Source organism: Saccostrea echinata, unplaced genomic scaffold (genome assembly GCF_033153115.1).
Source record: "Saccostrea echinata isolate AGI-Se365-2 ecotype Australia unplaced genomic scaffold, CSIRO_AGI_Sech_v1 ptg000054l, whole genome shotgun sequence".
Taxonomy (NCBI): domain Eukaryota; kingdom Metazoa; phylum Mollusca; class Bivalvia; order Ostreida; family Ostreidae; genus Saccostrea; species Saccostrea echinata.
The window spans coordinates 20,299,750-20,321,705 of record NW_026889803.1 but is presented as its reverse complement, the minus strand read 5'-3'; the positions used below and the strand labels follow the sequence as shown (position 1 = coordinate 20,321,705).

General features: G+C 32.5%; 2 protein-coding genes across 2 annotated transcripts in view; one reads left to right on the top strand and one right to left on the bottom strand.

Moving 5' to 3' along the window:
- Positions 1 to 21,956, bottom strand: part of LOC133205261 (zinc transporter ZIP12-like) — a 94,767-nt gene that overhangs the window by 31,701 nt on the left and 41,110 nt on the right. The window lies entirely within an intron of this gene.
- Positions 18 to 15,067, top strand: LOC133205720 (uncharacterized). The gene is made up of 9 exons (XM_061341584.1): positions 18 to 226; positions 501 to 604; positions 2,036 to 2,181; positions 4,823 to 4,959; positions 7,843 to 7,993; positions 12,770 to 12,915; positions 13,123 to 13,254; positions 13,411 to 13,648; positions 14,840 to 15,067. The coding sequence occupies exons 1-9, from the start codon at positions 109 to 111 to the stop codon at positions 14,970 to 14,972; spliced, it is 1,305 nt and encodes a 434-aa protein (XP_061197568.1). The 5' UTR covers positions 18 to 108; the 3' UTR covers positions 14,973 to 15,067.

The window sequence follows — 21,956 nt, the reverse complement described above, 5'->3', positions numbered from 1 at the left end:
AACACGTTCACCTATAAAGCAAAGTTTTACTTTATATTTTAATTACATGTTCCTTAAATGATAAGCCTTCTAGCATTTTTTTAAATTCAGAGAATCGGTAAACACCAAATGGCCTTACACAGTAATAAAACGAAGGGGAAACTCGCTCTGGTCTCCAAGAAATCAAAATGTGAAGTGATGCTGAGTTATGACCAAGAGGACACAGAAGTTGTCAAAAAATTAAAAGGTTAAACTTATTTTCAAATTTTTTAAAATATATTTTATTGTCAAAGAAATTACAAATGGATTCAATTTCTGATGCTCATATACCTGTTAAATTCTCTTTAAACAGTTTACACATGACCATAAAAGCTTGGAAAAAAATATGCCCTTTATGCTATTAAGCATTATAGTAGATATAATTTTTTTTACAATTGAGATGGATGCTTATCTTTATCAATTACAAGTGAAGAAATGTATATTTTTTTGTTACACAATATATATTTGTGATATTTTTGCAGATATGATTAGTAAAAAAGGGATTCATGCCTGGATGGCAGATACTGATGTTACAGCAGGCACTGACATATTCAATGCCATTGGCAGAATCATAGTAGACTGTAAGGTAAATATTAAAAAAATATTAAATTGTTATACTCTTGAATATGTTGAGTTTTATACTTGTACACACCCAGAATGTTAATCTACCATTCTACTGTAGCGAAAAAGAGGGAGATTCAGACCTCTGACAAAACTGATAGCATGGAGCATGATGTTTTATGCTTCAATTTTTTTGAAACATGTAAATCTATATGGCCTCTATATGTCCTCTGCAATAATTAAAATAAATATATGAACTGTAATGATGTAGACAAAAATACCATTTACCATGTTTACATATGCAAATATTAACATGTGCAAATGCTTTCTTTTATATAACACTATTGAAAGCAATGTGTATCTATATCCGTATAAACACGGGTTCTTCACATCATAAACATTCGACGTAATGTCTCAGTGACATCATACATGTAAAGGGTCGACACACAATCAATGGATTAAACACGTGCCATTGAGTTTGAAAAACAAAACACTTCACACCTTAAAAATTATAATCAGGCAAATATAAAATATAAATGAGTCAAAAATGTAATATAAGTAATAAGGTATCATTTTTAAACATCTATCGGGATATAAATATGGGTTGGTACGAGATCAATTTTACCATAAAGCCCTTTGGGCTTTATGGAATTTGATGTCGTGACCAACCCGTATTTATATCCCGATAGATGTTTAGAAATGATACCTTATTTCTTAAAGAAATATTTTTCATACTCATCAGAATTAGCCCATTCACGGTAACTGCAGTACTACTCTATTGCAGGGCAAAATAATAACGTTTGGCAAAGTTTTTGTTGACAGATAATCAAATGACGTACATTTAAGAAATTTGTATTTTTTTAAACAAGCCAAAGTAGAGTAGCAAAAAAGTGAATGCTGATTCGCTTTTTTACTATAATTATGAAAGAAGTCAATAGTTTTTATCCAGATTGTAGACTATCTCCCTATTTGTTGGTGAGTGTGTCACTGAAATTTATCGTAACCAATGTAATCACAGAGAGGTATGCACCTGTCATTATGTCAAATGCGTGCTTGATAAGTATGAAAAAAGCATTTGTATGCTAGCTCTTAAATTGAAATTGCATGACAAAAAAAAAAACAAATAAGATTTTATAACTGAGTAGCTTCAAAAATGGCTACCAAGTGAACCAAAAATGGATTTTAAACAAAAGCGGTAAATATTTTTAAAAAAGTGGTAGATGGAGAAAAGGTAAAAAAGCGGTTAGATTATTTTCCATGAAAAGCAGTAGAGTTAACATGAATCTATACCTATACTGATGTGAAAATACATGAAACTTCTAATAGAGTCATGCTAAATCTTTGATGTTTCCATTAATGTAAAGGTGACCGAAGGGAATTAAACCATATGTATTATTTTTAACTGAAATTAATGCAAGAATTGTTCCTAAATATGTGTTACTTTTTCTTGAGTTAGATATTTGTCTTCATCATGAGCACAGCCTCAGTCAGTTCCAAACTCTGTCAGGATCAGCTAGCTTTGGCGTATGTGTCCAAAAAGAATATTTATCCTGTACAGCTGAATGAGAGAGATGACTTGCTGAATCATATGGACAATGGAATGTAAGTATAGGTATAGTTGAACTTCAGTATCTCGAATACTGATATCTTGAATACCATGGATATGCCGAAGTGATTTGGAAGTCCCAACCACATATTCCTTAAGTATTTTACCTTTAATATATTGAATCCTTGGATATCTCAAAGTTTTTTCTCGGTCCCATGGAGTTTGAGATAACAAGGTTTGACTGTATATTTATTGTGCCTTTGGTTAGATAAGAGCTGCTTTTGATGGATCCAATATCAACATATCATTTATTTTAAATCCTTTAATTTCTTTAAATCCCCAGTTTTATGTTTACTCCCTTAAATCTACCTAAGATTTAATATTCAATATGTTATCGCTTGTCATCATACTTGGAAACAATTAGCTACTGATTTGATTGACAAGCCAGCTACATATGTACATATGCTACCTGATGTTCTGAGATTGAATGCTTCAATACTGCTTACCTGATCACATGTCAAGGTTTTTTGTGAACCTCTTTTTTGTGGCTTGGGAACCAAAAACTCAATTCTCTGTAATTTGGAACATTTGTTCCCCCCCCCCCCTTCATTCAGATTAAAATAATACCTAAAAAAATTAAGAGAAGATAATTAAATACTGATGGCATGAAGTAATTTTGAAAGTAATGAAAGATTCCCATCTGCTTGAAGATTAATCACCACTATCTGTAGTAATATAAGTTTGCATACAGATATTGTTTGATATACATTGGGTTAAGATTTGTTTTGAAAATTTTCATAGTTTTGGGTGTATTCAGTTATTATGTGAGAATTGACTTTGTAATTAAAACTTGTGCACCAGCTCAAGCAGCTGCTGGTGTAAGAGATATATAGGGACATTTTTGTAGCTGGAGTACATTATTCATACAGTTACATTGTCCTCAGACTAAGAAAACTTATTTTTAGTGCAGCAAAACTCAATTTTTAAAACTTTATTTATGTAAAAGAACTAAAAGAACTTTATGTTATGTTGAAGTAAACATACATTTTAGTACCATGCCTGTATTTTAAGTATTCTGTCAGATATGTACATTTATCAATATATTTATTATTATTATTATTTCTTTGAAAATCTTCTTCTCTGCCCCTGGGTATTATTTAAACAAACTAAATACATTGTTATGATAAGCAAGGAGGCCTCTTCCAAAAGTTTGAATTTCATGGCCCCAGGGTCAAGGGTTCTGGTGAAAAGGGGGGGGGGTCTATTGATTATATAGTGAAAAAGCAAAATTTCTTTGAAAATATTCTTTTCTGCTTCTGGTAAAAAAAGCAAAGAAGCTAAGTGTAAAGTTCTGATGAGCAAGTGTGCTTCTTCCAGAGTAGTGAATTGCATGACCCCTGGGTCAGATGTGCTTGTGTAAGTGAAAATGCATTAATTCTATTAAATAATCCTGTCTGCTCCTTAGTGTTAAGCAGATAAACAAAGTGATTACTTATGATGAGCAAACTTCTGGTCCCAGGGTCAGAGGCTCTGGTGTTTCTCGGTGGGGAGGGGGGAGGGGCTCTATTGATAATATCTGTAGTAAAAATGCATTATTTCTTTGAAAATCTTCTCTGCTCCTGGGCATATCGGATGCAGAGTAAAAGTTTTAATAAGGAAGGGTATTTTTACCAGATTTTTGAACATCTGGACCATTTGGTCAAGTGTTCTGGTCCTGACCAGGGCTCTATTAATTTGTATTCTACCGAGAGGAGTTATTCCCCTTTGCCATTTACTTTTGATAATTAATCATTGTAAATAATGTACATGTACTTGAAAGATTAATAGAATAAGAGAATTATGCAAGAATTTTTATTGTATAATACAAAAAGTACTTTCATAGTTTTAATGTTCAGGTAGACTTGTAAGTAATAGATAAATAAAAATGAGACAAAAATAACTTGTCTTATTAAATGTTCATTAAAGAGCAAGAGAGGCCAATGTAAGAGATTTCAACAAGGAATGAAAAATATTACAGAAGCACTGATAGTTTGTTGATATACTGTATGGTGATAGCAATAAATGGGGAACAGATTAGAATCTAATTTATGAACTGGTAATGAATACTAGACTTATAATTTTGTTGATCCTGATCACCCTATTTTTCTTGCTTTGGGCAACAAAGCTTCACCTTTCAGTTCATTTTATACTCCTCTAAATTGTTGTATTATACTCAGGTGACCGTTAAGGCCCTTGGGCCTCTTGTTTACTTTTATGAATGTTTTGTCCACATTGACACCATTTCATTGAACAGATGAAACTTGAGTGAGAACTACATATGTTTAAATTTGTGTCATGTGACATCTATTTATATTAATCCTCTTCCTATTGTAAAAGTACTTGCCTAGGAAGTAATTTATTAAATATCACTGCCTTTAGACTCCTGCCCTTATTGCTTTGATACCATGTAATGTTACAGCAAAGGGGGTTGCAAAGATTTTTTTTTTTCATTTTACCGAATTTCTCTTTTTTTTCATGATTGAATTCTAAGGTCTTAAAATTTTCAGTTTTCTATAAAACTTTGGCTAAATTGACAAAGAAAAATAAACTTGTATGTGGATTATTTTTCTCTATTGGACTATTTTTGTAATTTAAGAACTGTATCCCTTTAATTAATCTTTCAACCATTAAATTCAAAAAAATAATTTTTCCATTCAGGAAACTTCAACTAGCTGGATTTGAATGGTTTTCATTGTGTAACAACTTTGAAAGTGAAAGTAAAGAGGTTGTGGATAAAGTCTGTGAAGAGATTCAAAGTGAGCTTGAGGCAGAGAAAGCAGATGGCAGTAAACAAGGTCTGTTATAACATTTTTTTTTTTTTTTTTTTTTTTTTTTTTTTACACATGAATTATTTATTCTATTAGAATTTTTTTATTCAGTTCACTTGTAATATGTAATTATATATATTTTTCACATTCATCGTGAGTTCCTGCATTTATGGATTCACTAAGATCTAGATTCATTTATTTATAATAATTCTCTTTTTTAAATATTTGATAAGTTTAATTTTAAAAAGATCTACCCATTGTCACACATTCAGAAACAAATGAGGAAGCAGTAAAAATACAGGGTAAATACAAAATATATACTAATTAATATCCACACTTAATTGACTAACAGTTAACTATCTTTATTCATGTGTTATGGGTTACTTCACTTTTCAATCAGTATGCACAACTATCTCAGGTGTTCACCCTTTCCAAGGAAAACAAAAAGTCGATCTGTACTTGAACAGCTCACTTTGTAACTTAAGAAATAATTTAGGAAGTTGCACATTCTTTTTATTTTCATCGACCAACTGGTTTGGTTTGCTCTTAGTTGTCAAGTATTCTAGCTGGATGAAAATAAGCGATATTAAAATTATGTAAATTATATTAGTTAATATCCACTGTCAATATTTTTGCCTTTATTTCTAAAATATGAAAACTAGTTGTCTTTAGCAATCCATGAACAATAAACTTGTTAGAACCTTTTTCTTAAAGCTTTCTGTTTGAAAGATTTTTCAAGAAGGTTCTTGTGCATCAGTGAAATGTACAGATTAATAATTCAGTATTTTATGTGCTTTTTGACCACTTTATATTTGATTTGATTTAAACATAATTTAATTCAGATTGTAACGTGCCATTTGATTGGATAAAAAAATTTCTTTATATCATATAAATTAATTGGGTTGCCTACGTCAAAATGACTTGTGTCAAAAATGTATCGATCCGCCTGACCTTACATTTAAATTTTGTACAATTTGAAGTCATTTTTTAAAGGCAATCATCTTTTTTTCTTACACTAAATGAATGAAAATTAAATTATAAGGAATGAATTTGATAGCTACCCAATTTATATGGTATAAAGTGGGTTGGAACAGTTTACGCTTCTTTATAAACTGCTTCGCGGTTTATAAAGCGTAAACTGCCCCAACCTACTTCATACTGTATATATTGGGTAGCTGTCAAATTCATTCCTTAAATATCTTATTGAATCATAATCTATCAGATTGGACACAAGTTTTTCCAACATAAACTCTCCACTTTTTATGAATATTTTATAAACATGCAAGAAAATGTCTTTTTTTAAATGCATTAGGGATGGAAATGGTTACAATGGTTGCAATCATTTATCTGACCCACTTACACAAGTTGTGTATTTTTTCTGCATTATGTTGCAACTATTATCCCTGCATTAACAAAGAAAGAAAGATATTTTATTGTTTAAATCTTAGAAATGTATTTCAGTGTGGAAAGTAATTCAAGATGGTATATCCTACATAATAATAGAAACTTTTCACCCTGACATGAGGCCCATTATAGCACTTTAAGATAAAATATGACATGATGAAAAGTGTCAGATCATATCATCTCAGATAAACATTTATAACTGAGAATAAATTACTTTTCAGATATATATATTTTTTTGAATATACAAACAGAAATAAACAAATTATTGAGGATTTATTACCTTACTTTAATTTATAACTTACAGTAGTAGCATCTAAATTTAATGTTACTGACCCATAAGGATGTGAAGTCAAAATATATTTCCAAAAAAATTTTAAGAGAAATTGCAACCTGTGTAACTATAATTGTCAGTCAATAGAAGTGTTGTTCTACATTCTTAGTTGTTCATTATTTCCTTCACCAATGAAATATTGATAGGACATTCAAGATGATTCTGATCATGAACAATGAAGGAACAAGGTATGATAGAGCTTTGTTTTTGGTTCTTATACTAAGGTAATGTCGAAGTTGTTAAAGTATATCTATAAATTCTTTAATAGCAAATGCAAGTGTTAAATAAATCAATATCTTGTAATGTACAGGAGTTGATGGCCTACATATAAGAATTAACCCAAATTCCAACATTTTTAGATAAAAATAAAGTGAAAAATTTTAGCATTTTAAGAAAGTATGTTGGCATGCTTTAACCAGTAGGTTTCTGTTTGAAAATCTCAAGTAATGAAAATAAGTAATCTTTTCTTTGCAATTCAATTTGGATCTTTTAATCTTATCAAATAACATGTCTCTCAGATTTGTGATATAAAAGTCAAATGATTTACACATTTCATTGGAAGAATGTTTTCCATTCTCCCTGTTATAACTTAGATCATTATGAAAAATATATTCAAATCATAACATTTCTGCCATCACCATAAAATCTGGGGACCAAAATCAGCGCTGATATATACCTACATGTACTTCTTGAAGAACGATGTGTACATGCCCAGAAGCAAGGAAATTTTTTAAAGATCTGGGGCATTTTACAAGTAACTAAAGGTGCTGGAGTTTTTCCCTATTTTTTGACATTAAAGTACAAGTAGGTTATTGAGCTTATGCAAAGATGAATCACAAGAGTGTATAATCACCTATTTACTGGCTATGAGAACATTAGCCATTTTATTGTCCCCCAAGACAGCTAGCAACTATTTCCTGAGGTGCAGCTGAGAGAAATAGTTGCTTTCAAGAGGGACAATAAACTGACTATTTTCTGAATAGACAGTAAATAAGTGTTTTTTTTTAAATACCGAAGCAGACGGTACTTGTGTCAGACACTGCATTGAATAAAGCCAGAGAAATTAATAGATTTGAGGACTATTTCACAATGAGCAAATACACAAAAACTATTAATTTTCATGGTGGAGGATTGAATCTGTAAATAAACATTAAGTTTTCTTTTTTTTATTTCAGACTTGAGGAAATCTCTAAAAAGACAGAAAACTTTAACTAACTTGAATAAGAGTTTTCAGTCAAAAACAAAGATGTCCAGACTTTATCTGGAAGACGCCAGTACTTACTGGAATGAATGTTTTGGAAAAGAAACAATTATCGATTGGGAAAAGTATGTACCTTTAAAGAGATATGAAATATTCTTAATCATAAAATTTTACTCATTTGTCATCCAGTTAAAAGAAAAGAGACAGACAAAATCAAATCCAACTCAATTATTTTTTTTACATAAATTATCTTGATGCTTATGGCAAAGTGTTTTACTGTTTATTCTGAAAGCAAATTATTTGGATTGACATATAGTGAGTAAGATAAAGCAATTTTTGTCCCAGGTATTTTGGCAAATTAAAATTAGTAAAGTTTTCAAAATAAATACAGTGTATGAATTTTTCAAACATCAAACATATGAAGATTTGTTCTCCATAGCCCTTAAGCTTTTTGTGTGAAATCTTAAACTTACATTTTAGTAAATGTTTTAAGTATGTTGTACTCTTGTGCACATTTAATTAAGGTATTCAAAGTGTAATGACCTCTTAATATATTTCATGAATTAAAAATTAGATGATTTAAATTAAGGTATCATATTGAAGCACTGTTTGATAAAAAATTATGAACCATTTTCAATAAAAGTAATAATATGCACATGGTCTTTTAACCAAAAAAAATGCATTGAAACCATTTGGAATAACACAAAAGGTAATTTTATAGAAAACTTTTTGTAAAAGGATGAAAGGAGATGGGTGACCAAGGCGCACAGAATGCCTATAGCTTCAGATATATAAAAATCATAATCAATTTATGAATTTAGTATTTAGAGTAATAAAAGTTCTCATTATTGAAATTCATGAAATTATAACAAACAGAACTTTTCTGAGGAAATTTTCTTGGCAAAATTTATTCTGCTATTAAAAAAATAATGTGGTATTCGTGGGGTTTGAACCCTAGCAATTAAAATCCTGAGCATCATTTTTCTTTGAGACTAACACGCTAACCACTAGGCTACACAGCTCCTGATGAATAATGGCATTTAAATCATGTTTGTGATGTGACCCTTGGCTAAACGGACTTCAAGTATTTCTCGGAAAGATGCAAATGTGTCATAAAAGTGTATTTTTAAGGTAAAGTGGGTCTTTGCTCCATGTTTTTGTAAACCAAAAATGTATATTTTTACGCAAATTTGAGGGTAAACTGTCAAAAATATGGAGCGAAGACCCACTGATATTGAAAAAATGTGTTATAGTATGAGAAAATGATCCTTTTTGCCCTCTTTAGTGTGTGTGTATGCTATTTATTAGGCAAATAATTTCAATTTTTGTGAGATTTTTGCAAATTGTGGAGATTTTACGTAAAGTATTTTTTAATTTTAGATGAAATATCACAGAAAATTTTGTTATAATTGAGATTTTATTTTTCACTTTCATGTTTGTCGCACTATAGGCATTGCGCTTGCCTTGTTCGCCCACCTTCTTTAAAAATAATCAAAATGTTGTTTCATCTTATTAAATGTACATGTACTTATTTTATCAAAAAAAAAAAAAAAAGAAAAAGAAAAAAAAAAGGAAAAAAAAAAGAAATGTAAATTGAAAAAATGACTTCATATCTGGTCAAAATACTTGTATATAAACTTCGAAGTTTGTGAGTGTCAGAGTCGTACTATGGATGTATTTTCTGTACATCCATCTGTCTAAATGTTAATAGGAATATCTGTTATCCATTTTTAGCTCACCTCAATGAAGTTGGGGGAGCCCATGTATTATTAAACCCTCGGCGTCGCCATTGGCGTCCAAGGTCAAAGTTTTTGGAGCAGTTTTTTTTTTCAGATACTTCTATGCCCTATATTGATCAGAGATTCATGCTTTGCTTCTAGTATACTCTTCAAAAAAAAAAAAAAAAAACGCATAATAGGATAATAGGAATAAGACGCTGAATAATATAAAATAGTTTTTGTCATACGATTTCTTTTAAACGCTCTTGCGAACTTGACAGCCATTCTACGAAAGTCACAGACAAAAAGACCTAATTTTGCAAAATGCTATAATCTGGCCTTTTTAAAACTTTTCTTTTGTTGGTTTATGATCCATATCATTCAGAAAAAGTCTATCAAACGCATGGGTTCTCGATTTTTTGTTTCTGGTATTTTTAAAAATTGACGCTATTTTAAAATGCTGAATTTAAATGACGCACATGGCAAAAAGTAAATTGGCGACTGGAAGCAGGTGCACCACAATCTACTGTTGCAAGAGGTTTTAATGTTGCACAAAGCACCATACATGTATATCACCTACAAAACAGATACCAACAGCATGTTATTACAAATGATCGCCAAAATATGGCAGATCATGCGTGATATCAGCATCACAGGATCGCTTCATTGGTTTGCGTAATCTTCATTAACGTTCCACAATGACGTCGTCTACAGTATTAGCTATCCCTGAACTGCACAGACAAGACCGTTTGCTGGAATTAGAGCTTGGGTACTTATTCCTGCTATTGGTCTGACCCAACAACAGTCAAATATCGACTTCAAATGTGTCAGATCAACAGAATATGGCCACAACAACACCGCTGAACAGTTTGGTTTAACTTCAAGTCCAAAACTCTATCGCAAATCCTGATGGAAGAGCCAGATTGTATAATCTTCGTAACGATCGTTTTTGCAGAAAACTGTGTTCGGGAAGTTGATAGAGTTGGTGGTGGTAGTGAAATGATGTGGACAACGTTATTGTATACCAGCAGGACTGATTTGGTTTAATACGAAGGACTTTGACAACACAAAGATACTCCTAAGATGTCCTACCTGCTTATGTCTCTCTAATAATGCAGCATCCTGGATTCATTCTGACAATACACAGCTTCATACAACTCGTTTAACAAGTGCATCCGTGCAAGACCACAGTATCTTGTTCTGCCTTGATCAATTAAACAGCCAAATTTATACCCAATTGATCATGCATTGCACAAAATGGATAAGCATATCCCTAAAAGACAACCGCATCTTCAGACTCTCCAACAGCTGACACAAGCTCTACATTTAGAGTTGGTTAGCATTCCTATACAGTTTCAAACATATATTCTCACTTGCGTCCATTGGGATGAAGTTCTAGGCTATCATTGGTGTCTGTGGTGGGCATACAAGATAGTGATCTGAAATGACCTTGAACTCTATGATTGAAAAAGTCTTGAACATTTATGACATTTTGATTATAGACCCATTGTTTACCTCATTTCTTTGTTATCAATATATCATTCTACTAAGAATCCATAATGTCTTAATGAGTCACTAAAATTCTAATATGAGTTTCTTTTTCTGAAGAGTATATGTTTTATTATACCCATCAGATTTCAAATGCTGCATTTTTAGCCAAAGATTGATTGATTGTATGTTGTTTTACGTCCCTTTTGAGAATTTTTCACTCATATAGAGACGTCACCATATACCGGTGAAGGGCTTCAAACTTAGACCTATACTCGACACTCAGGGCCATTAAGCAGTGAGGGTTATTTATCGTGCCAACGCGACACGGGACATCGGTTTTTAAGGTCTCATCGGAAAGACTTTCACTTATAATGCCAGGCGCTTGGGGAAGGAACAGTCACTAACAGCAATAATAACCTCTACCTTTTTTTTGGGGGGGGGGGGGCATCGGATCTCCGTACAAATCATTTGGTGCAAAAAATGATTTTTAGTACGAATGTCGTCAGGCAAATTTCCTTCAAATAAGATGGATTTTTTTATTTTTCATTTTCAACCTAGTCCTTAATGCGGTAACACAAGGTAAAATACAACTTCATATTTTCCAGTCGTTATCCTCAGCTGTGAAGACAGTTCTCGCGTGATGTACTGAGACTTGTGCTTGAAATTTAGAAAAGCTTGACAATATAAATGTCGGTGTTGATAAATGCTTGTGTTGTTTGGTATTACTTAACATAGATGAATATACGCATTCCGTATGAAATTTTTTATAAACAGCGATATTTATGCTTGAAATACTCGAATTCCTAAATACCTTCCTATGAGTGAGAATTTATTGTTGTTTAAAATAATCAATTTTCATATGTTACTTAAACATTTAAAATCGAATTATATTCTTGTTTTATGGTTTATTATAAGGTGCAGTTTTTGATACACACACTAAGATTGGTATTTGAAGAATTCACCACATGCTTCATAATTCCAAAATTATACGATCAATTCTAGTCATACGTTAGACTGTTTGAAACCAATTGTGTTGTGTAAGATATACATATATGATTTAACAGTCATTTTTTGTAATTCAGTCCATTTCAAGTAAGTGACTGTTTTGTTTATGTTCAGCAATATATCATAATTAGATTACCTTTTGCAATACTGATGTCATTACCTTTTGTTTTCTCTTTAAAATGGCGGATACATGAATTTAAGTGAGTTCGTCAAAAGAAATATCACTTTTTGCGATAGAGAATTCTTGTAAGATCTCTCTTGCAACAAAAGGGTTTCAGTTTATGAAGAATTTTATGTTTTAAAGAGAGAAAGAGGTCTCATTTATGGGCAATTTTGTGGTTTTAAGAAAGTATGTAATTTTTTTTTGTAAAAAAAAATATAAATCTTTTTCTAGAAAAAATAAACATATCTCACACGCAGGAAGATATATATCATGTGAAAAAAGATGTTTTTCTGTCCATTTTACCTCTTGGACCAAAAGAGATAATCCTTTTTTGCATGAAGAATATCCCTAGAATGAAGGATATCTTTAAGAAAAGGGATACCCTTTTAATACAAGAAATACTTTATCAATAAATACTAAAACAGCATGTCATAGATATGTAGTGTTAAAAGAATTAAATATTGTCATACTTTGAATTTGTTTTCATTGTATTTGATCGATTTTCTGTCACTGTTTCATACAAGATTCAGGAATCAGCTCCTGAAAGATTTCAAGGAGGATTTTGAGGAAACATTTGGGGAAAAAGACACGGAATGGCTCCTATCCATTCTCCGACGAGAGATGCTGATAGAAACAGGTGACATGATGTTGAATAGGGAAAACTATCTAGGTAGGTTGGAAGAGTTTGCGATAATGAATTCTTCTTAAGTCATAAGTGCATACGGATAAAAAATTAGAAGCCAATGAATTATTTAAAATGGACACTGTTTATTACTTTTAGGAATTCAAAAAATCTAGAACATATCCACTGTTGAAATTATATATATCCTCTCAAAGACTCCTTTGTAAAGGTAAAAATAATAATTTTGTTGTATAGCGTTTTGCACTCTTGACGATGTTGTTCATCCGCTGTGGTTCAGAATCCAGGAACAAGCCAGAGAGAGCTATGCAATGAGGGAAGTATTCAGTATGGATTCCTCTGTCAGGGTCCAGGCCATTGAAAATTTAGGTAAATTTTGTCTTTGTTTGTTTGTGTTTAATGTCCCTCTCGAGAATTTTTCACTCATACGGAGATAAGGTAAATTTTGTGAAAAAATTCTTTCATAATGCAAAAGTCACATATAGTTAAATAAACACATGAATTGAACTTTTTTTTTTACCAAAGGCAAGTACAAAAGTGCAACAGTGATAGAAGCTTTACTGGACCTGCTAACAGACAATGATGTCAACATACAAGCTGTAGCCATTATCTCTCTGGCAAGGACAGGGTCCAATGATATCAAAACCATTGTCAACCTGAAAAAGTGTCTGAAATCTAAAGACCGGGTGGTGAGGGAGGCAGCGTGCCTGGCCCTGGGGCATGTCAAGGCAACACAGGCTGTGGAAGCACTGGTCAATCTGTGGTAAAGTTTTTATACAATGCATCTTCTTTTCACTTTGCTTTCAATTTTTGCTGCATTTTAATAAGAAGAATATGATATGATTTCTAGAAAATCTTGGGCAGTATTTGATGTTGCATATAATCTTATCCAGAACATATTCCTTATAGTTCCAGTTGGAATATTAAATCTTAAAATAATATTAAAATACGGAATTAGTCAAAAAATCAACCAGCATAAATTGTAGTGACTTTTTAACTGCATTTAATAATTGAATAATTAATCTTGCAAAGATTTTTAAATACAAATATTGATTATATTTGTCTTTTAAGTATGCATTTGATGAAAATTTGGCCTTGTATAGTATTTAAATTTCCTGAAATTTTAAACATCTCTCTGTCCTCTGTTGTGTAAATTACAGAAAATTGCACTACTTCGTTTTTGTATTTTTAAAAAGCAACAATAAAGACTCAGTTAATTGATGATAACATAGTAAACAATAGGTCATTCTAAATAGATAATATTATAACGCTCGGTTACATATTAGTAAGATATGAATTTTAAAAAAAATCTATGATTTAAGAACATTTTGTAATGCTCGTGCCATGAAATGGCCGGGGAATATAGTGTTATCCCTTTCCGTCCGTCATTCTTTCATTGTCATTCCGTCATAGTTACTTTTCCGCCCCCCCTTTTTTTTTTTGCTATACTTGTAGATAACAAGTTTGATTTTTGGGATGTTGACCTGTTTTAACGAAAATTACGTTCCTTAGACTTTGAAAATTTCTATTAATTCAACGTTTTCCGGACTTTTTCTATGATTGAGAATAACGAGTTGATATTTCTTTTTATTTCTTTTGATACTGATAATTTGCAGATCGAGTTTTTGAGTATTGTTGCGATTGGCCCATTTTAACTAAAGTTATGACCCTTAGACTTTGAAAATTTCAAATAGTTAACCGTTTTCCAGACTTAATTTTTTCTTTGCTTGTAGATAGTCAGCAGATATGTCTCTTGAGTACGATGAATTACGGATTAACTTCATGTTTCTCTTTGACTGTTAAAATTTCCAATTCACCCTTACTCCTTCGTTTTTTTTTCTTTTTGTACCATTTCCATCCATTATTATTTTCACACTCTTAGAATTTCACTTAATTAAATGTTGCATGTCAGCGGAGGCTCTCTTGTCACCCTCTAGTTTGAATTTGATTGTAGGAGAAATGATATTATCTCCAATGTTAGAGAAGCAGCTCTTGTTGCTCTGAAAAACATCGGGGGAGAAAAGGCTGAAGAGGCTATCCGAGTCACCACAGTTCTGGAGAGAGAAATCCGTGCTCTGAAGGCATAACCAATTTAACGAATTCTCAAATGAGTTGGATTCGACGTACAATTACAAAAAAAAAAAAGAAAGATAATTTTTGTACAGTGTCACACAATATTGTGACAAAAGACTTGCTTAGTCTGTGATAGAAATGTTTTTGAAATTTTTTTCGACACATTTAAATTGAATCTTTATCATTTTAGACGATTAGTAAATCATTCCCAGATAGCATGACTATGTTGGGCCAACATAGGCCCAACAATGCTCGTTACGTCGGGCCAACGTTGGCAAACAATGTTGGCCCAACGTTATTTTGCTCATCGGTTCTGCGTAGGCCCAACGTGTAGGGCCTACACTGGCCCAACATGTTGGGCCTGCATTGGCCCAACAATGCTAGATTACGTCGTACCAACGTTTGTAAACAATGTTGGCCCAACGTTATTTTGCTCATCGGTTCTACGTAGGCCCAACGTGTAGGGCCTGCATTGGCCCAACAATGCTAGATTACGTCGGGCCAATGTTGGTAAAAGACGTTAAATTGGCCCAACGTTATTTTGCTCATCAGTTCTACGTAGGCCCAGCTGAAGGTCCTACATAGGTCCAACGTGTAGAACCCATCGGCTCAATGTTGGCAAACAATGGACATGTACGTTAAACGTTGACCCATATATTTCCCCTTTGGTCAAACAATAATTCACTATTTACTGTTACAATTTTACTTTATCATGAAAAATAGGTGTTTAAAAGATAAGTAATAAAACATTAATTGAAAAAAAAATCTCTTTTATTTTTTATTGTACTTAGTTCTCTTTTTTTTGGTGAAATGGTACATTTTAAAATTTGCGCCAAATTTTTTAAAAGATAAATGCCTAAAAAAACAGAATTAAAGAATGGAAAATGTTCATATTCTTTTAGTGGTTAGGAACCAAATTCATTTTAGCGACACACATCTAAGCATGCTCAGGTTCACTTTCTGTTTGATCATCTTGAGTGTTTTGGTTGGCTATCTGCTGCCTCCTTTTTTCGGCCCTTTTCTTTCGCCCGCCGTCCCTGTCGCTCGCAAAACGGAACCAGTCTTTAGCTATAGTGAATATCTCTGTGTCAGTGGTGTTGGAGCACAAGCGATTCTTCCTTACTGTTTCTAAATAAATAAATAAATAAATAAGAATAATGTATTTATTTCTCAAAGAATGTCCATGGAAGACCTCTCTCTCTCTCTCTCTCTCTCAATACATACCTTTTAATATTTCCTTTAATTTTAAGGAAGAGAAAGGAATTTTCCCTCCCTTTCCCATCCAGTTTATCTTAATCGCCAGTGGGTTTGATATCATGTGAGACAGGAGTCTCCTGATTGTTGTTTTGGCATTTTCCCCTCCAATTGTTGATAACGATTTCACCTGTATAATTTAAGATGTGTGCATAATGAATGCATATAATAAATGGCACCTCATGTACATGTAGCAATTATATATATATATATAGAGAGAGAGAGAGAGACATTTAAACCTACCAAAGTTTTACATTTGTCCTTATCCTGCAGTGTGTCTTCTAGCTTATCGATATCTTCTTGTGATTTAAGAGGAAAGCACACGTCTAATTCCGTGTCAAGCTCATTTCCACCGGATATTGGGAGGCCTCCAAGTCCATCAACCTTTGAGATTGTTGCCTGTAACAGCTGCGTGTTTAGGTGCATCTGTACTTTCAATTCCTCAACGTTGGTCATGATTTTTTCCAAGCAGTTTACAATTTTCTTTTCTGATGCTAAAAACAAGGTTAGAGTTTAAAACAGACAATAAATAAGTTTGCAATATTTATGTGAGATAACATTTTAAAAAAAATAAATTGGCACTGAATCATTTTAAATACATACCTGAAGTGGAGGGGCCTTTATCAAATAACGATGCTGTACAATTGGTTGGTGCTTTAGTTTTTGTTGGTTTTGAAGACGAGGGCTGACATGGGGGAGCTGGAAGGCTTGGCAGATTTGGTGGGGCAATTTTCCTTTGAATCTTTCGAGGAGATTTTCTAATCTGTTGTCGGTGGTGTTCCTCATCTTGTTGTTTATCACACTCAACTTCTTCTGAATCTGAAGACTCAAAACGGCTTGGTCTAGGAACACAATACCAATGTATTGTTAGAATAATCTTAACATAACTTTGAATGGTAATACAAAACATGACTAAGTTGATATAATACAAACTTTTTGGTCTTCCTGGAACCAATATCCTCGTTCTCTTCAGCATCAGTTTGCAAGTCTGATGTATATGTTGCTTTTGACAGTTTTTTCCGTGCATCGTTGTACTCCGCTGCATAAAGATATATACATGTATTCACTAGACCAAAATCTCTAATACAATGTTGATTATACAGTAATATGTACTGAATATATATACTCAAGTTTACTATATAATTATATTTTGATTGCTGATAGACTTACTTGTTTTTGCCAGTACCCTGACTGGAAGAGGTCTAAATTCTGCATTCGGGGCAATATTTGCCTTCACTGCCTTTCTTATTTTGGCTGTCATTCTAAAGGTTGGCCACTGGCACATAGTTTCATTTTCAGCTAACCACCTCATAGGAACCACATCAACTTCCTTTTCTTCTGTAAATTCCACCACTGCATATCCATTAGTTGTCAATGACCTTATTAATGATTTGATTTAAATTAAGTTTTAAAACAAAAAACAAAAACAAGATACCAAAAAAAAAAAAAACAAAACAAAACCCAAAACCATAAAACTATTATTTTTGCTGACTATTCACTCCAATTGTAAGGTGTTTTTTAACCTACCAATCAGCATCTGTAAATGAAATCGCAATATATTTGTTCTTGAATGGCAGAATGACACATTTGGATTCTACGTCATTCAATTCGGAAAAATGAAAAGTGTTTCCTAAATTCGAAACTTTTAAAATTCCCAGTAATTTGGATTCTAACGGACATACGAATGCGTTTTCTGATGTTCCAAAGACCTGATGAACAAGAAAAATTTTACCTTCATGCAAAATAATGTTTTTAATTAGGCATATTTTTCCATCGATTCGTACACAGCTATCTTTGAAATTTGTTTTAAATACATATCTCACTGTCTCTACTTTCTGATACTGACAACCATGCACAAGTCTTTCATGAACAGGTCCACTGCTATGGGGTTTACTTAAATGTGGATAAGTTTTTTGTTCCTTTTGCAAATCCGTTTGTTCTGACAATCTGCGAATAATTTGTGCCAAAGGAAAAGTTGGCTTCCTCACCATTTTTTTTAACTTCGAAAGAAAGTTTTCAAATGGAAATGCAGAAATGTTGTCTAAACTACCAAAAGTTCGGGCTTCATCAGCAAGATGAACCAAACAATGGACATTGTAAACAGCCATTTCATCGCCATAAACCTGATAAAAATGTGTGACAAAAGTTCGTAGGAGATCGTGTGCATATTGATTGTATTCATTTGATAGCCTCTCATTAAGTAGAATACGTATCCCCACACTAAAAAGAAGAAAATTATGATAAATGTTTGGATGAACAGCATCATATAAAGCTACAACCCCAGTGTATAGCAAAAACTGTCGGAACTCTGTTGCCTTCCATCTTTCTATTTCTGCTAATGGCCGAGGCTTTCTTGCGAATTCAGATGGTATGCAATGCTTAAGTGCCACTAAAGACTCAGATATTTGCTGCACTTCATGCGATCCTAGTCTACAATGCAATGGACCTTTAATCCACAGTAAAAGGAGGCGTTTCATGACTCCAAGACAAACCAAATGCATATAATCCAAGGGGATTTGTGTAACCATGCGTATACTTGTTATGGAGAGAGGGGAATCACCTAAATGATGGTCATCGTCATATTGTTGAGAAAAGGATTGATCTGTTCTTAAAGGAGCGTTTATCTCAGGAAATGTCATCTTACCCATCCACCTGCCGCGTTGAGTACATTTTTCACAACCGTGATAACCAGAATAAGACTTCACATTTTTAATGAATGCCCTGGCTGGTGCATCACATATGATTGAATCGATCGTAACATTTAACTGTTTTCCTGAGAATTCAATTCCATTTCTTTCAATTTCCATATATTCAGTTATAAAGTCATATAAATATTCTTCAAGATTATTAGGTTTTTTGGTTCCATAGAATAGACAAATAATGAAAATTTTATTGTTGCCTTCGATGTTTTGAATTTGTCCAAGTATTGGCCAAAATTGGTCAGAGGTGCTCTTGAAGAGAGGTAAACCATCAATATTTATTTGTAGTTTCAGTGAAAATTGATCTGGTATCACATTTGTACTTTGGTTAAGTACATGGCAAAGGGATGACGCAATGCCAAAGTAATAGTACTCTCCCCCACATTTAGTTTGAATGGTATAATTCATTTTCGTTTTAAGTAATGTTCGAGGATCTTTTGGCAAATCAGGATGGAAATGGCGTAAAATTTTTAAAAGATCAGACAAAGAAACATTTGGAATCTGATGTTTAACAGCCCAATCTCGTAAATAATTTTTCAAAGCCTCATCTGACTCATTATCACTCTCTCTATCAGCATTTGAGTCAGAAGAGTCACTCCATACATGTCTCAATCCACAGTGCATCTCAAACTCATTGCTATTTTCTGCTTGTGCATGACAAATATCACTTTCTTCATTGTCTGTAGACCTTCTACTTAAGACTGATTCTTCATCTGAGATTATTTGCTCTACTTCAGAACTACATGGTTCGTCAATATTACTATCAGCTGAAACTGCAGGGCCTATCTGCAATGAACAACTATTTTGTTCAAATGTTTCTTCATCTTCACTTTCTAAGACATTTTGAGCTAATGTTCTACGAACACGTCTTCTAATTGACCAGTATGACGTGCCCTTTCCCCTTGGGTACTCATTCATTTTAATAGTGAAAGGGAATAGTCAGCAAAATAATTTTCAAAAACCCAACAATATCTAAATTAATTTAAAGATGACTTTTTAAGGATATGGATATGCAATGGCATCCACAAAAATAAATTTTACCTGCAACGAAAAGATCTTTTTTAAATTTGTTACCTTTTTTGATTCATTTTTATATCAATTTAATTCTACAATAATTTACCCAAAATTTATTTTGTTTTCATTTAGTACATTAAGAGAAATTGAAATAAAAATTTTTATATTCCCAAAGTCTAGATAGACTACCCAACTTTAACACTAAACTGTTCCATATCTAAGTTCAAATGGTAATTTATAACAACTTAACGATATTTTATGCTGTCTAGTTAAGATATTTTAAGGTATGTCACTCGTCAGCTTTTTAGAAAAGTTCAGTCAGAACCTGTTACTTCAAAACTATTTATAACACTTCAATTTTTATAACATATTGAAATTAAACAATGCAAATTATTCAACATTCAATTAAAAAACTCGCAAATTCATAAAGAAGCAAAATTTATGAAGGACGACAGAGCGCTCATAGCCCAGCTGTTTTTAAGGGATTCATTAAAGGAGAATGCATTAGACATGCAAAAAATACTACTGACCCTACAATATTACATCATGCAACACTTATATGACTTCAGGACGCACTTATCAAAGCGAGGTTACTCTATCTCAGAAATTGATCGTACCATCAAAGAAACGATCAACACAAACCGATCAAACGCACTAAAGAACAGCTATTACGTAACCCTACTGTCTTGGTTACTAAATTTAACCCTTGCATTAAAGGACTGAAAAAACGAATTCTGAAATATTGGAATATCAATCTTAGAAATCCAGAATGCAAAACTTTATTTAATTCTCAACCAATCATCACTTACAGCAAACACAAGAACATAGGCGACGAGATAATCAGGACTCACTTAAAATAAACATCGTATTATGTGTCTGTGACTCCTGATGAAGCTACTTAGCCGAAACACTCTACAACTACTTGCATAATACAAATTAATCTGCGCTTTGCAAAAACATATCTACTACCCGGTATAAATTTATGTGGTTTAGAGTGTAGGGTCCTAATAATTAAATCTCATACAAGTCTGGTTGATTGATGTCGCTAATTTTCACATTTTAAAGTAACAGTATTTCAATTATTTAATGCTTTACGTTACACTAACAAAAATTTGAACTATCAGAAATAAAAAGTGAATTTCAAACTTTCTGAACAAATTGTAAGACAGAAAAATCATCAAGTTTGTTAAGAAGAATCATAAATAAACAAACAATACATAAATTAATACTTACATGATTGTTGAATTGGTAAAATTCCACAAAAAAATGGCCAACAAGCTTCTACTTTTCAAAGTTCTTTGTCTCGATCTAACAGGCGGGAAAATGCTGTGATCGAAGCAGCGATGGAGGGTCTTTGTCTTTAATTTGACCATCCTAATTCCTGTATCAAATATCACGCTTTTCTCCACAAACTGACCAGTCTCCCGCTGTTTATCTCATTGCCTAATTGCATTCTGCTGAAAGTGTTCTCTTATCTTTAACTTGATGCCCAGATTATTGACACACACAGACGAGGGTACAGGATAAAAATCAACATATTATATTTATATTTTTTTTAATTTACTTTACTTTACATTTTGCATTCAGATTGTTTGGTTGAGAAATATAATTAACATGCTTTTTCATTTGTGAAGAAAACACACACCATAATTTTCTAAATGTATTAAATTTAATTATCAATAAGAATTGTTTCTTATCATTCAAATGTCAAATAATTATTTGACAAGTTAATATGTTAGTCCATAGCCAGTATTAATTTAAAAATCTCTTAGAGAAGTGATTGCAAACACACGTTTTGCATGTTTCCTTCCAGTCATTATCAATATATCTTATGATTTTTGTTGGGCCAACATTGGGCCTGTATAGAACTCACATTTGAATAGTCTTAAAGATTTTACGTTGGGCCAACATTAGGCTAACGTAGAATACCCTAGGAATTTTGACTGATTTTATATTGGTTGATATATACATATATACATAACGGAATTAGTTGATGTTGGACCAACGTTGGGCCAACGTAAGAATCCCTTG